Genomic DNA, 17,416 nt, shown 5'->3' with positions numbered 1-17,416 from the left:
TCCCTAGCGTAGCTCTCATTCTGTAACTTCAGGTAGGTAATTACACTTAGGTAATTACATACAAAAGCTAGAAAATAAGGAAGAGCGGCAACATGGTCACTACTTACGAAATATTAACAAGAATTGATTAAATAGACAAAAGGAATTTTTGAAACCTACAACTTCAAAATTAAGAGGGGCCATAGATTCAAGCTAAGTACACGAAGGTACCGAAAAAATATTAGGATGTTCTCTTTTTGCAAACGGAGTGGTAGATGGTTGGAACAGGTGAAGTGAGAAGGGGATGGATGTCAGAACCGTTAGTTGTTTCAAAACGTCATAGGAAGACGGAACATCACAAGCATAGCTCTCATCTAAACTACACGATTCTGACATGAAAGTTCCTTTGATTCAAAGAGAGTTAAAATGTAGGCCGTGATGATATAATATGATCCAGACACCTTTTACAGTATGGTACTGTATTTCATATGACACTCTTGGCCAATAAGTTTTGACCTAAAATATGGGTAATACAAGTTTCATTTCTTCAAATTTGCTATAGGAAGATTTTGTATATCTCACCTTGATGTGTTTCATTTTTCAATGTTCATAGCACCTTTGATAGGTACATTGCAATGTACTACTAAAACATGATTAAATAATTTCAGCTTAAGCCTTTGATATGTACTTATAATCAGATAAGATATACCTATACTCAGATGATAATGGGATGTTCTTAATAATGTATTATGTTGAATTGTAAGGGATAAATATGGAAGTATATTTCTTTAAGCTTTATTATTAATAATAAATGACACAGTTACAGTGGATAGAACTACATAATTAGGAGAGTAATGATAAGTTTGCTTTGCTAATACCTATGGAAGGGAAGGAAACTATCATGAGAAAGCACCAAGCTATTACAGCTGTACTGTACATCACTTGGAAGGGGTCAGAATAAGGATATGGGATGGGATGGGGGAAAGGAATGGTGTCCAACCACTTGGATGGTTGGGATTGAACGCCGATCTACATGAAGCAAGACCGTCGCAGCGCCATCCAAGCAACTATGAAGCATCACGTGAATGGACTGCATCTCAGAAGGAAGAGTAGAGCTTTAATAAGAATGAAAGTTAATTATCATATTTCATATGCAGTACTGTACTGTATATATAAAGTAATTTACTGATTTGGACATTAAATCAGAATACCGTACCAAAAAAAAGTAGAAAGGGTAATATTGATTTTACTTGAATTTGATTGAGATTCTTCTTAATTCAGATTAAACTTATGTTCAGATTAAGCTTACATTTCTCACTTTGTGATTATTCAAATGTTGTAGTTTGAGGCATCCTTGTTCTGGTGTTTGTTTTCTTAATACTGTATATCCAGGTGCCTGTCTTGGTTCTCACACTTCTGCTTCTTGTCTTAATCCATGGTTCCCGTTTGGAGCTTCATATGTTTACACAAGAATGGGCGATCCCGTTCAATGTTTTACCGCCTCTCTGGCTATTACTTCTGCTCCCAATACGCGCTTCCTTTACAACTACTGCACTGCCTTTTTGTATCCCAGAAAGGCAGTGCAATAAAGAATGCTCCAGCTGGTTTTTTTTTTTTTTTCCAATTTCACTTTGGTTATTTTGCACAATACAGTACAGTATATATGAACAATTCCACAAGGGCTGTGATGAGGGTTCGAACTTATGCCCGGGATGATCCCAGACGCTGCCTTAGTCGACTAGGCCACGACATGGAAAAGAATTGCAACCAGGAATTCAACTGACTTCACACGGATCCTACAGCCTCTCTGAGACACAAACCAGGGTTTTACACAATTCCTCCATGCACTCAGGCTCTGGCCTAGTCGACTAAGGCAGTGTCTGGGATCATCCCGTCGTAAGTTTGAACCCTCATAACGGCCCTTGTGGATTTGTTTATTTGATGCATCATACTAATGTGATTTCTGTGAGTATATATGAAGTTATAATTAGGTGAGAAGAAATAAAACTGCAAATTTAAATACCATTAGTAAAACAAATCATTCTGGAAAGATGCAAGTCTTGGTAAATAAGAAAGTGAGGTTTAAACAAGAATCAGAAGTTAAAAGAAAAGGGTCAAAGAAGATATGTAAATATGCATAATATATTCTGACATTTTTAGATAATGGAAACTTTCAAGTGAGACATATTAATAATTATTTGGAATTCTGGCTAGCAGCAATGGATGAGTGAAAGCAGCAGTAATGCATTAGCAGACCTAAATGATCATAGATAAAAAGATTTGAAGGAATATTGTAAGTTTTATGCCTCCATGGAGAGTGAATTTTACCATGTTTCAAGACTGAAGTTCTTTTACAACTTTATGTATAAAATTGATTTACTGTAATGCAAGTAGTAATGAAGATGAGGATGATGGGCAATTTTGTACATAGTTTTTATTACTAATTATTATGGATAAAAATATTACTGTTCCTGTTACAGTACTAAAGAATATGTAATTGGCAAACGTAAATATCTTGGTATGGTTACATGGAAATATTTTAAAATTTGTTAAAATGTATTCTGTAATGGATTTGTACAGTGACTTTCAAATGTTAGTAGTAGAAGCATAGAACTTGTTTGTTATAATGTATCTATTCAATTATATTACATTTCAAATGCTATAAATTGGTCTTTTATTTCAATACATTTTCTCTGTATAATGGAATATTTCTCGATATACATTGAGAGCGTTATATCTATTATACGCAATAGTTATGAAAATACTTGGTGGTATAATATGTTTACTAATGTTTGGATTATCTACAGTGTGTGAAAGTTCAGATTTAAAGAAGACTGATGCACTTTTAAGTGAATACAGTACTGTATACCGGTATATTAAACATGAATACCTGATTTATACATTACTCTGCATTTGCAGTTAACACTGGGATTGTGGAATCCACGGAAACATAATAATAGCAACAAAAATTTAAGAGAAGTCGTGGTGAATCTCATGAACTACTCCTGGTGCTCCCTCAAGATACAATTAGTCACCATAGCAACATAAAACTAAAAGTAATTTAACCAACGTATAGTTGACCTCATGCAGCAGGGGGGCTTATGTACCGAATATTTGTTACCTTTTACTTTTTCCCAACCCAAATATCTATCACTTCAGGTTGTAGAGAGGATTGATGTAAACCAAATTAGATTGAGCTGTATTGCAATGCAACTTTTGCATAGTTTACCTAAATACATATAAAAAGCATGAATAATATAATTTTAATCATTCTTTTCAAAGTACCTTTCTCTGCAATTATTTTGCAGTAAATGCATGTTGCTTTATATCTCAAACTTTCAGGACTTTCTCCTTACATAATTTCAGTTTCAAGTTTACAACACAAACTATAACTGCTCTTGTAAACAAAAGTAACTTCTCAAATAGCTTTTTGATTTGTTTCTTAATTTTACTCTTGCACTTCAGCAGTTCAACAATGCAATCTCATTAACATCATTCCAGAACTATACTGTACCTGTACCATTGTTTTAATACAAAAACCCAGAAACGTATTATTGATCGAAACGTAAGAGATTAAGGGTTGAAGGCATGAGAAGCACAAAGGGTTAAGGCTCTTTAATATATATATATAGGGAGGTAAAGGAAAGAATTCTTGAAGTGGGAGTGGACTGTGTGGTGAAGAGTACCGGTAGTTCTTACTGACTTGTTTTTTTATCTACTGTTGATGGTGTGAAGAAGGAAATGGGTTTTTACTGGTTTTTTAGATTTCTATAAAAGTGGAGAGACAAGAACAATTTGAACTGTATGGTGAAAATAGGAACAAATACGGTAGTTGAAAAAGTTGCAAGTTTTAATATCTGGGGGATAATGATAAATTAAAAAAAGATGGGAATATTGAAGGTGAAATGAGTGGGAGAAGTGAATAGTTTAATACTAGGAAGGAATGTTCATACCGGAGTATCCTGGGTAACTGAGTTTGGAAAGAGGCAAATTGCTGAAGAGTACTGTACAAGTAGCCAAAATTATTTGTTTATATAGGTGCAGCTAGTTGTATGTGTGATGGGTATAGCTTAGCATGTGTACGTGTGAGAGAATTAAAGATAGATTGGATGAAATGCAATGCAATGGATAGGAGTGACATGCTAACCGAATCGCTGAGAATTGTTCAATGACATAAGCATACTAGAGTGAAGTAAAAGTATCATAGAGCAGAGGAAGAGGACCAGTACAGTATCATGAAAGGGAAAATGAAATAGCATTGAAAAAAGTTAAGAGGAGGGTAAAGAGCTTGAAAGTTTTAGTAATATGGTAGAGCTTCCTGCAGAGAGTTTTGCTGTAGCTGCCACCTGATGGGACGCTCCCAAGAGGAAATAGAACAGTTTAGGCTATGGGTCGGTTAGTATTGTTGCAGAATGGAGTGTTGGGGGAAGAGGGATAGCAGGGATACAGTAGAAAATTTCAGTTTTCAGGGCTTGCATTGAAGAACGTAAATGTCTTGTAAACACTTGTTTTGTTATGCTCTGTTCTCGTACAAGTTTAAATTTTTAACATGATTATCACATAAAAGGTGACAGTTGTGCTACTTTGGTGTACCCCTTACATGCTTATATTATGACAAATTAAACAAAAAAGTACTGTATCTGCTTATAAAAAAATTAGTTTAATGCATTACATATAAAAATTATCACAAATAATAAATATATTGTAATTTTTCCTAGTTAATTTTGTATAAGCATCTCATGCAAAGAATATAACACCTACAGATGTGATTTATATTGGTATGTATGTGTGGAATGTTGTATTTCTATTGAATGATTGTGTATTGAGTGGCAGAGAGGGGTAAAACATCAAAATATGTACACCTAGGCTGGAAAGACATTTTTTAAGAGGTGCATTCATCTGTGCAAAATACAGCAGAATTGGTTATGAAATCTGTATGTTCTCACTTACAAATTTAAAGTTAGAATAATCATTGTATTTTAATTCAGTTTTATCCAAGAGGGTTCCTAGAAGGAATGCACTAGATTGGCCAAGTGTACATTTTTTGAAGATTTTTTCCCTAAAATTGGTGTCCGTGTTTTAGGGCGGTGGAGGCAAGACAACGGTGTGGGCCAGAGCACTGGCTGGTCATTCCCTCGGGGCCAGTCACCAGTGTACCTTCTGCCCAAAACGATTCTTCCTGCGATCTGACTTGACCCGACATCTACGAACACATACTGGCGAGAAGCCCTTCAAGTGTCCCTACTGTGAGCACAGCACAGCCATCAAGTACAACCTCAAGAAGCATCTCATCAGTCGTCATAATGTCGTTGAGCAAGGCATTAATATGGAGGCTGTTCAAGGTGTGTTGGATGATAATCCAGACAAGCTCAGTATTGCTGTTGTCTTGAGCTATAATCATTCTAGGATTATTAGCATTGTCACATCTTTGGTTCCATTTTGTGCTTAAGTTAGGACATTGTCTTATCTAAAGTACAGTATACCTTCACACTTTTTTAAGAATGACTTTCTTGCATGAGTTGATTGGTCTTCTGTTGTAATACTGTAATATAAAAAGCACAATATTAATGAAAGCCACTTGATCATATTTTGATCATTTTTACTATAAATTGAACAGTAACAGTCCTGCTTATACATGCATGAAATACCAACATTTGTTAGTGTTGATATAAACTGTAATATTGTCTATGTGTGGTTGAAAGCTGACTCCTTGTTTTAGGACGACAACAGTCAAATGAAGCATCAACATCTGGCACTAGTGGACAGAGTTTCTCTTGGAGCAGTGCAACAGTTCCAACATTGCCAGCTGTTCTTTCTCTGCTGCAGCGAGAACATATGTTAGCATCTGCACAAGGGCGGAACAATACAAATGAAACAACGGATAATATTGCATCTCTGTCATGGAGTGGCACAAAAGTTGCACATTCTTCTGGTTTCCATCCTCCCAAGGAATCTGGAAGCATCCAAGGGATTGCATCAAGCACTTGTTCATCGATGGATGCTACTGATAGTGCTGCTTCTCAGTCTTGGAGCAATGCTTTAACTCCTCATCTCCCTACATATAATCCATCACAAGAACAGGAAAATTTACCAGGTTCTAGTGTGTGTACATCACAAGATACAACCAATAATGCAGCAGTCCAAAACTGGAACCCAACAGGAGATCTAGACATTCCTGTGTTTCATCCCCTACAAGACTGTGATAATCTTCCCGTCTCCTCATCTGATAGATGCTTGCCGAGTGGCACAAATGAAAATGCAGTACCTCAGGCATGGAACAGTACTACTACTGCACATCTCGCTGCAATACATTCCTCACAGAATCTTGAAAATGTAGCAGGAGTTGCATCTAGTACGTGTCCATCCAATGACACTGTGGACAGTGGCACGTCTCATTCCTCAGGCAGTGACACCGAATAGTGTGACAGCTATACTGCTTGACCAGCTGGGCAAGGTGATAGTGTGTTTGTTTTGTAAGATCAGGTTGTCTTCACAGTAGAATTTCTTACGTTGAATCATTATTTAGATGCTACTGTACTTTGTTACATAATTTTTTCATTTTTTAACTTGTCTGAATTAATGTTGGTTTACATTCTTTATGGGAAAAATTTATCATGGTTTATTAACTTCTAGATGGTAGTTAATTAAAAGAAATCATTCATTTAGTACTGTTCCATGAATTAAGGAAAACTGAAAGGTAATTCTGTAGCTGAAATTCATGAGAATGCATAGTTTCCACTTGACTTATGATTCTAGAGATTTATGCACCTGTATTGCAGACACAGGGAAAGAAAGTTCTTTTTTATATGAATCATCTAAGAGTAGGTATGCCATTCAGGTATTTGGAAATTAGTTTAATTGAAAGATTGTTAGGATAACAAATGGTGTAATATGTGTTCTTACATGTAGAATTTTGGAGTTATTCTCAATCTTGTCAGTGATATCAAGTAAATCGCATTAATGAGACAGTGTTAACAAATAAAATTAAATAATGAGAACAAAATGTTTTGAGCTTACACACAAATTGGAAATATTGTGTCCAATGCAGTAGTTAAATTACCAAGGTGTTAAGAGGGAAATAAATTAAATAAATTTAAATAAAAAAGGATGAATATAATTTATAAACTAATTGCGATACCTATTGTTTGCCATAAGAGATGTCCAAATGTTTTCAATAAAGTCAGATATATGAATAAATGATAAATGAGAGGGATTTGTTTGTATGTTTATTAACTGCATAATAATTATAATAAACGTTTAATGGAGAGAAAAAGATACAGTAGCTGCATATACTAGTCAACATTTGTCTGTATGGCTACATATTATTATTATTATATACAGTATTACTTTTTACATTTTTTAATTAATGCCTTAATATTTGAAAAGGATTAATTGGTCTGGATTGCCATCCATTTTGTTTTATAAATACTTTGTTTTATTAATTTGTTTCAGCATGGGCATATCTGGCATTTAGGAAGGCAAACCCAATTTTATTTATCAGTTGTATTGATTTGTATGTTTTTTAATGGGATTTCTATTTGTTCATTGTCCCTCGATGGGAAGTGGTGAGTGACTGAAAACATCTATGTTAGATGATCAGGTTTATTTTGTTTAGGTAAGGGGGAAATGTTTTTGTGTGGTGTGAATGCTTGCATGTGTGGATGTGTTTGTATGTGTAATTACCTAAGTATAGTTACAAGATGAGAGAGATGTTCAAGGTGGTTCCATCTTCCAAGTACTCTTTGTAATATGATGCTTTGAAACTACCGATGGTTTTGGCATTCACTGCTTTCTCACTTAACTTGTTCCAACTGTCTGTCCTGTCTACCACTACAGTATTTGCAAAAGAGAGCTTTTTTTTATATCTTTAGTGTGTGTGTGTGTAAGTGTAAAAGTAACTTGTGTGATGGGGTATGTTAGCATCTCTTGGTTTGATGTATCGCTAAAGTGAATGAGTTTGGTGTACTGTCTGTCTGTTGCTTTAATCAGGTTATGAGGTATATTAACTTCGGTACCTTGTGAGTTGGTATATTTTATAGTGTGCATTGTGATATAAACAGTATATTATATAGTATTATTGTAGACTTCATTATTCTTTTTATTAGTTTATTTTGAAATTGTTAGCTGGCATTATTGGGAGGTATGACGAGTGGTTTGTGAAGCTGCTGTTCCTCTTCTAGGGGATGGGAGTTCTGCCTTCGAGGCTGCCGTCGGGGTTGCCACCCGCTGTACCATCTGGACCGTCAGGAGGAGGACTTCACACTTGCCACTTTTGTTCACGGCCCTTCTTCTTGCGGTCAGACCTAACTCGTCATCTGAGAATCCACACGGGAGAGAAGCCTTTCAACTGCCCATATTGTGAACACACTACAGCACGCAAGTCTAGCCTAAAGAAGCACCTCTTAAGCAAACATACTGCCATTGGTACTAACTTTTGAACATGTAAAACTAACTCAAGTCTTACCTTAATTATACAGTACCTTTTTAAAATATTGCTAAGGCTGTTGGTAATGAACAAGAACTTGGTTTCCTGCATACAGACAGTTGATCATATGTGAAAAAATTTGAAGAAATTTACTTCTGAAAACATTACATGCTTATGAAAACTCGGGCTAATAAAAAAATTAGGATTTAAATTTTACCATGGAAGATCCCAGATGATGACTGGTGATAAATATTTTCTGCAATTTCAACTGGAATAAGATAACATATTTGTCAATCAAATATTTGTACTATGCTCAGAAATAGTAGCATCCACTAAGTAGCAAGTGTTTATTTGTGTACTTTTACATTCTATTTTTGTTTCAAATGAGCAATTTGGAACTATTGCAATAGCTTACCTGTAAGAGTATACAAGTTATAGACTTGTGACCACTGTTTCAATTAGGAATTTTTCCCTATATGGTAATGAACTGTAAACATATATTAATGCTAGTTGCTGATAGTAACAATTAAATTAGTGAAAGCTCTCCCTTCACTTAAAGACAGTAATTGCATCTTGCTCATCTCTGTAATATCTTCTCACGTTCTTTTATGATATTTCAATTGTTTTAATTTGTGTTTTTAATGTGAGTTAATATTTGACATTTTATTTACACAAATATTGAAGAATACATTTTTATTATTTTTGATGAATATATATTTTGAATTACAGTTGTGAAATCCTTATGTTATAGATATAAAATTTCATACATATGACTGAAAGAGGAAAGTCCAAATTAGGTGGGGAGACGTGCTCCATGTGCATTATGTAGTAGAAATATATATTTATATCCCACAAGAGTTAGAGAATTCACTACAGGGGAAAACAAAGCACTATCCCTCATCCCTATCACCTTGTGATGTGCTGCTTTTATATTAACAAAGCTGCATTGTATTCCTTTTTTTATTTAGTGATGTGTGGAACTATGTTATTTTAGTTCTATGGAGCACACTTCAAAGGGTTTTTATTATAAAGTACATATGAATTACTCGTTTCTTGCAGCTGGTTGAATACGGAACATTTTTAATAGTGAATCATAAAATGGAGAGGCAGCCTTTACTGACCACACAGAATTTTTGCTATATTTCTTTCTACATACAGTATACCAGTACACAGTTTCCTAATATCCAGCACAGAGTATTTCAGCCTTTCCTCTAAATATTTATATTGTAACAAATGTCCATGTTCTCATAACTAACATCACTCACTCACATAGTCTCATTGTGTCATCCTGGCTTGTTCCCATCTCTGTATTTAGATATTTAAACCACCCACTTGCCATCTCTCATTCTCTCCATTTGCCTAATCTTCCTCAGTATGCCATTGTTTATTTTTCACTATCTCTTTCTCTGTGCTATTTTCATGTCCTCTTTTCTGACTCACTGAATTTGAAGCATTATAATAAATGTTATTAAAATATATTCTTGGGTAATTATCCTTTGAATGTGTGGAATGAATTTTGTGTACAGTATTTGTTAATTATAAATAGACTAATTTTCACAAGATTTAAAACTACGGAGAAAATGTTTATTTCTTTCATTGATCGGTTATGTTGAGTGAAATTCCATTCCTGTCTGTCCCTCTATTTTTGTTTTAGTTGTTTTTCACAATAACACTGTTTTTCTTATTCTGTTTGCTATTTCTTTCTAAATTCTATGCCTATACTAATCTTAATGCAGTTGATTGTCCTCAAGTTCCTGGGTACAGTATAGCAGTAAATAGGTCCCCTAGATATGGGTGTCTGATGAGCATTACATCCAGAGTATTGTAAACTGGTGACATAGTACACCCTTGACAAGTCCAACATCCAGAGTATTGTAAACTGGTGACATAGTACACCCTTGACAAGTCCAACATCCAGAGTATTGTAAATTGGTGACATAGTACACCCTTGATAAGTCCAATGAAATTCCTAACCCAGACAATAGGAAACCATTTGTGATTTTCATTGCCTGCCAACACTTACAACAATTTATTCATAAAATCTGTATTTTAAGATTTTACACACTAAAAACTTATTTAGATAATATGGTATTACTATATGTGAATGAATCATAATACAGATTTAAATTTGCTACAGCTTTAAAAGAAACTGAAAATTGTTCTCAGCTTGGTCCAAATATGGAAAGCAGTCTCACACTTGTGTACAATACTTAATTTCTGACAAGATTATAGCTATTGTAACCAATGTTCTAAGTTACATTAATATTAGTGAATGAAAATATTATGATTGTGGCATTAGTATACTGTGAAGTGATGGCAGGTAGGGAGGAAAGTATACTGTAGTGAAGGAACTTCACTACAGTATACCTGACAGGCAGTATACAGTATACAGTCTTCCTGACAGGCAGGGTGGAAAGTATACTGTGTAGTAATGACAGGCAGAGTGGAAAGTATGCTGTGTAGTGATGACAGGCAGGGTAATTAACTAAGTGTAGTTACAGGATAAGAGCTATGCTCGTGGATGTCCTGTCTTCCCATTACTTTTTGTCATGTAACGCTTTGAAATTACTGACTGTTTTGGCCACCACCACTTTCTCACCCAACTTGTTCCAATCGTCTACCACTGTTTGTGAAAGTGAATATTTTTTATATTCCTTTGGCAGCTTTGTTTCCTTAGTTTAAATCTATGACCTCTTGTTCTTGAAGTTCCAGGTCTCAGGAATTCTTCCCTATCAATTTTATTGATTCCTGTTACTATTTTGTAGGTAGGCATTATATCACCTCTTTTTCTTCTATCTTCTAGTTTTGGCATATTTAATGCCTCTAACCTCTCCTCGTAACTCTTGTCCTTCAGTTCTGGGAGCCTCCACTTAGAGGCATGTCTTTGCACCTTTTCCAGTTTGTTGATGTGCAATCTGTGATGTTGATGTGATGACATCAACACAACTGTGAATTTTGTTGATGTGCAAAAATGTGATGTTGATGTGATGAGAGGCAGGGTGAAACATATGCTGTGTATACTTTCTAAATTGTGCCTATGAGGTTAAATGGTTGTAAAGTGTCGCATATAGTGGATGGTTAAGAAAGGCATACACTACATTTACTCTTGTTAAGGTAAGCAAAATCTTTACATAGTACATGTACATTACAATCTACTTTTTATTTATACTGCACTGTATAACAATTATTTTAATTTTATGTAGATTTATTATCATAATACACTTAAATAAAAAACTACATACTGTACAGTATTTGTTCTTAAAACATGTGAAAATTATTAATTGGGACTTGGGTAGTTTCATTTGGAAAGAATCAAATCTGTCACATATAGTTTTGAGTAGAAGAACTCCCAGAACCCCACCAGGCAGGTAGTTTTTTGGAACAAACTTCACTGGTACAAACGAGTGTAGTTTTGTTGGGTACGTGATCGTATAATTATCGACTATTCTGCCATTCAAATATGCTCTCTCTTTCCCAAACCTTGATTACTACGCAGTAATACATTCAGCCATATTTATGTAGTGGAGAGAGGGATGGATAGCTTTATCTAATAAGCTATGCAACATCAAACCTGATACAGTATTTCTCAACGGCTTCATATCATCAAAACTGAAAATGAGAAACCTCGTCCTTATTAGTGATGCAGAACTAATGGAAAGGAAACTTGGCCGTTATTACCAAAATTGTCTTGTAAACTGTCACACACTTCATAGAAGGCACAGATTTATGAAATAACCATAAAATCTTCTCCGTCAATCTCCTTAAATTGGGTATATTGGGATATACCCAATCTTAAATCATACGTTAGAACCACTTAGCAGTGAATGGGATTTATTTATTATAACTAAGCTTATACACTGTACAGTACTTCTGCTTTGGATAATTATTAAATATATATATTATTATTATATAATTATTATAATAATAATTGTTGTATTTAATAATTATCACTTCCTTCTACTTGGTCTTGAAGGAGGCCAGCCTTGGGTGAAAGGGGGCTCTGACGAACTTTGTCTGGAACCCATCGGTGCGGGACGTCCACCTCCTGAGGGTCGTGTGGCCCAGGCTCTGCTTCAGGAGGCTGGGGTCGTTCATACCCTTGATGGGGTGGTTCTTCTCCAGCCACGTTCACGGCAGTCTCCGGGGTTGGAGGTTCCTGTTCCCTTTTTCACCAACTTCGAGGTCATCCCTGGAACTCTCAGTTCCTGTGACGGCGCTGGAACCAATCGTATTGGCGTATGCCTTTCCATTGGAGGCTTTCAGCCCTGTGGAGAGGGGGGGACCTGCTGCCTGGGTAACAGCTTCTCCCCCGAATCAACCTACCCTGGCTTTGCGCCCTGGTGAGGCCACTCCAGACCAGGCTGATACCAGAGCGCAACTCCATAGTCTCCTGAGACTGATGGATGCCTACTACTACTACTACTACTTCTGTTTTCATATAGGCATCTTGAGTAGCATATAAGTATTCACAGTATGGTACCTTGGTTTTACCCATAGCTTGAATGGCACTATAAAGCTATACACTATAAGCTATGTTACTGCTTTTTTTATGATAACTTGTTTAATTGTCTGCTTACTGCAACAGATCTGAGCTTGGTGTTTATCTAGTGGTATCAACACAGAGCAAAATCCATTTCTTGAGCACTTCCTCTTAGTTATTATACCTGGGGCATTTATACTTACAAACTTTCCAGTACTCTTCCCTGGTTCCCATTCTAGTTCGCCCATTGTTTCAACAGTCTCCCCTTCCCTTTCTGAGACTCCACCTGTCCTATTAGGTTCAGCAGCACACCCTACTTTGACAGTAGAGGCTCTCCATCAATTTTCATGTACTGTATTGTGTAGAGTTTCTTAGCATCTTCCTTTTTTTGCAATAGCAGTGTGTGGTATTTTGGAGGGACTGCTACCTGTTCCACTCAGCAGGTGATGAGCTGTTTCTCCCTGTTAACTGTCCGTTATCCTTGGGGAATGCCCTTTCTGTCTTGATTTGTCAATTGATGCCTGTACTGTCATTTTGTAACATTTGGTCAAAGCAAAGGCCCTCTGTTACATATGGTGGGGGATGTATCCTTGTTTTCTTTTTCTAGCTTTCTTTAAGATGATGGGTGTTTTCTCATCTCCAGCTGTCTCAAGTGTTCTTTCATCTCTGACCAATTCACACTCCCTCCCACAGCCTTTTGATCTTTGAATTGTGTGAAGGTGTTCTTGTCCTTTCTTCACTTTTCTATTTCTCCCTCTGCCTGTTGGGTTGGAAAGCTTCCTGTTCTTCTCCTGAAGTGGGAATTTTATTCCTTTGATATTAACCCCTTGTTTGTTATTGAATGTCCCTTGGCCTCACAGCACTTGGGCATTTGGTGTACAGCTGGTGTACTTTTGCCCAAGGCCTTCCTCGCCAGCAGTTCTCCCATTTATAAACCCAATCTGCCTTTTCTGTTTTCCAGTACTGAGTAAACTTGGAGACCTAATGAGAGGCCCATCTCAGAAATCAAGCATTGACTGAAATGAAATTCCTTTTTCTTGTGGGCTCCCAGAAGATTCCCGCCCACACCATGTTTCCATTTATGCTGTGAAATTAGTGGTCTTGGCATGGGTGGCTCTAGGTTATGGTAACACTGACTGAGACCCTGAGTAACTTGGGTTGCCATCTGGAGGCAGTAGGGTGCATCAAGGAAAGGATATTTACCCTATGGCAACAATTGCTTGTCTTGTTTCCTTTCAGACAGTCACTTGTTTTAGTGCCCCTAAGTTTTCTGGTTGTTTTTTTCCCAGGTTTTGTGGTTGGTCTCTAATTTTCTTGCTTCCTTGACTTGTTGAGTGAACCATATTCTGGTCCCTGCTTCCAGTAGGAGATGGATTAATCCTAGGAGCCTGGTGTGTTTGTCTAAGGTTTAGTTGTACTAGGGTTAACCTCTTGAAGCTATTTGGGCAACCTGTTCTACAAGGAACATTGCATTTCAATCGTATGTGTTACATAAGGCCAAAAATTGTTGTACTAGAAAATGGAAGCAGCTTGCAAAAGTGACATACTGTCCCGTTTTCTGTTTTGGGTCCTCTGGTTGGTTAGGAAAGGATACTTTAAAAGACCGTTGGGAAACCTTAGGAGGACGGGCTGACTTGTGACCCACCAGCAAAGGACGTTTTATTACATTCAATATTTCATTTTTAAGACAGTCAAATTTGCCCCAAAAATACAAGTTACAGTATTATATTTTTACAGAGTGCAAAATTTATTAATTTCAAGAAACAGTTCATTAACTGATGAGTTCGTAAAGTGCACATGAAAGATATGACAGATATCCAAGGAACCTTGTACCAAGGTCTTGTTCCTTGGTACCAAGGTTCCTTGTACCAAGGTCTTGTTCCTTGGTACCAAGGTCTTGTTCCTTGGTACCAAGGTTCCTTGTACCAAGGTCTTGTTCCTTGGTACCAAGGTCTTGTTCCTTGGTACCAAGGTTCCTTGTACCAAGGAACAAGAACAAGAGCAGGTGTCAGTTTGTTTCTCCCTGACTGCCAGATATAAGACTTACCTCTTCAGTGATCAAACTCATGAATACAGGACTAAAAATGTCATAAAGAACAGTATTTTTATTAAAGATTGTGAATTATAATAAGTGTTGATTTTTTATTACATGTAGAATTTTTATACTGAATATACCTTTTATGCCATACTCTTTATTTACTATCCTATAGGCTGTATCAAAATTGTTGTTATTGATTTAAGGAGAGAAAGAACCAATGTTCAGGTTTCCGCTGATTCACGCCCTTGAAAGCAAATTTTTTTCATGCTGTTCAAATAATAAACTTACAGCATTTAAATATATGGCTCATTTGTATCCAAGGCCAAAGGCTTCACAATTAAATAAGTCAACCTGATTTATCTAAAACTATGCCTGGCTTCCCGAGAGCCTCTACTGTTCTTAGTAATATTTCATATCTTGGGGACTGTTTATTTTAGAGCTTTGCTTTATGAATTGACCTTTATTTTCTAAAGTATTAAGGATGTACATTACTTAAAAGATGTCATTCATTTAGAATTACCAGTTGAATAGTAAGTGTACTCTTTAATGGATTTTTTTTATGATACTGATATTTTGATGTGCATCTTGTATATATGTTTTCTCATATACATTGCTGTATACAGTATAGATAAAGTTGAAATAAGAATGGGAATATTAGTCCAATGTGAGTGAATGTGATGATTTCCCTGTTTTAGGGAAGAGGTGGCAGTTGCGGACGTTTTGGCGATGTGGGGCTGATGAGCATCTTGGGTGTTCCTCCTGGAGTGTCTTCAGCTTCGGATGTGCCAGCTGGTGTTGCCTCTACGGACTTTAGTATGGGAGGAATTATCCATCATTGCCCATTTTGCCTCAGGAGATTTGGCTTAAAATCCGATCTGAGACGTCACCTTCGTACACACACTGGAGAAAAGCCATTCGCCTGCAATATATGTACATTCCGTACAGCACTGAAGGGCAACCTCAAGCGGCATCTAATTCGCTCCCACGGGATTGAGATGGAGTCGGAAAGAACTGGGAAAAGCTTAGGAAATAGTTATGGGGATTCTCTATAAAATATTTATTAAAAATTCCTTAGGATTAGCTCTTATGTTTCTTAGCTTCCTTGCATCTAAGGTAATGTAATTATGTGGAGAAAGTGCTAAGCCAACATGACTATATAGCACTTGGAAAGGGATATGAAGACAAGGATCTGGGATAGTATGGAGGGAAGGAATAATCTCCAACCACTTGAACCATCTGGGATCAAATGCAGACCTGCAAGAAACCAGACCTTCCAATGAGTCCAGACTTCTTGCATCTAATCACACCCAAAATTTTTGAAACAAAAAAAATAAAGTTCACCAATATAAGCCAATTTAGGTCGCTGAATATTAGACATGATATGCAGTCAATCCATACGAGTTATATATTCTGGGAATCCTCAGTGATTCACTCAGTGAATCCTGAGTGAATCCTCAGTATTGTACAATGCAGTACAATACAATATATTAGGACCCTGGTATATATATTTATAATAGCAGACAGCAAAGTTAAGAAATTCTGCTGCTGCTAAGATTCTAATGAATAACATAAAATAATGCAGCATAGAATTTTGACATATTCTGTACTGTACTGTACAATCATTAGTAAGTAGAAAAAAATAATAAAAAGTTTTAAAATAAAGGACACATGGTTCCCAAAATTTCAGTTAATCATTTGATTAATACAATTTAGAGTATTGTATTAAAGAATTGAGTTTGTATGTATCTCAGTAAACTTCCCAACATCTTCTTGTCAAATTTAGTTGAAATCATTGTTTTGCAATTTAGAACTACATAATTTACATTGCATAGAAACTAATAATTTTTCTTAGATTTGGCTATTTTAAGCTTATGAGATGTTCATAATGATATGTAAGTAAGAAAATGTATGCAGTGATCATTAATGGGACCCTGTTTTCTTGAGTTGCTGTCAAGAGGTGTGAAGTAGATAAGAAGCAGCTCACATCTTGGAAACATTCTAACACTGATAGTTCTGACAGTGTTGCAATTTCATATGGAGTGATATTTCTTTTTATTAAAGTAGAAATAACTGTAACAAAAGGTTTATTTTTTGTCACCGGTAGTTTATTATTTCGCGTTCACATTTTGTCCATAAAAATAGGTTTTGCCGAATATATTTATCGCAACATAAAATTTGTGCATACCATACCATACTTATTTTCTATGCATACATAAGCCTTTGATTAGAGAATGCGTTTCAGTACCATGAGCAAGTGTGGTAGTACTGTAAGTGTCTTGTGAAGTCTTTTTATACATGGTTATTGGTCAGGCTATCCACCAACTCTAGGTCAAGTGGTTGAGGTACGTTGAGAGTCGGGCTTCAAGTATACTGTAGATCAAAGTGGTGTAGATCAAAGTCTAAATTGACTTTGGTAAAACGTAGGCTTCCTTAGTGAAGATAATAATTTATGTAAATGTGAACAATATGATAGGCTGGTTCAAGATCAGTCATG

General features: G+C 36.1%; 2 protein-coding genes across 4 annotated transcripts in view; both read left to right on the top strand.

Moving 5' to 3' along the window:
* The window catches only part of LOC123772107 (protein tramtrack, beta isoform), a 76,671-nt gene extending 61,601 nt beyond the window's left edge, over window positions 1-15,070 (top strand). For 2 of the 3 annotated variants that reach the window (XM_069311144.1, XM_069311145.1), the window contains exons 7-9: window positions 5,063-5,321; window positions 5,699-6,433; window positions 8,160-8,298. In XM_069311144.1, the coding sequence (XP_069167245.1) occupies window positions 5,063-5,321; window positions 5,699-6,399 (960 nt within the window). In that variant the 3' untranslated portion in view covers window positions 6,400-6,433; window positions 8,160-8,298. Of the gene's footprint in view, window positions 1-5,062; window positions 5,322-5,698; window positions 6,434-8,159 lie in introns of all 3 variants that reach the window. The other variant, XM_045765077.2, reaches the window with a different exon arrangement.
* LOC138355878 (sal-like protein 3) lies at window positions 8,163-15,974 on the top strand. The gene is made up of 4 exons (XM_069311424.1): window positions 8,163-8,403; window positions 12,378-12,640; window positions 14,698-14,895; window positions 15,618-15,974. Exons 1-4 carry the CDS (start codon window positions 8,163-8,165, stop codon window positions 15,972-15,974), a joined length of 1,059 nt encoding a protein of 352 aa, XP_069167525.1.
* The last annotated feature ends 1,442 nt before the right edge of the window (window positions 15,975-17,416 follow it).

The sequence above is a fragment of the Procambarus clarkii genome, chromosome 69, assembly GCF_040958095.1.
Source record: "Procambarus clarkii isolate CNS0578487 chromosome 69, FALCON_Pclarkii_2.0, whole genome shotgun sequence".
Lineage (NCBI taxonomy): Eukaryota > Metazoa > Arthropoda > Malacostraca > Decapoda > Cambaridae > Procambarus > Procambarus clarkii.
This window is presented reverse-complemented; position numbering and strand designations above follow the sequence as displayed.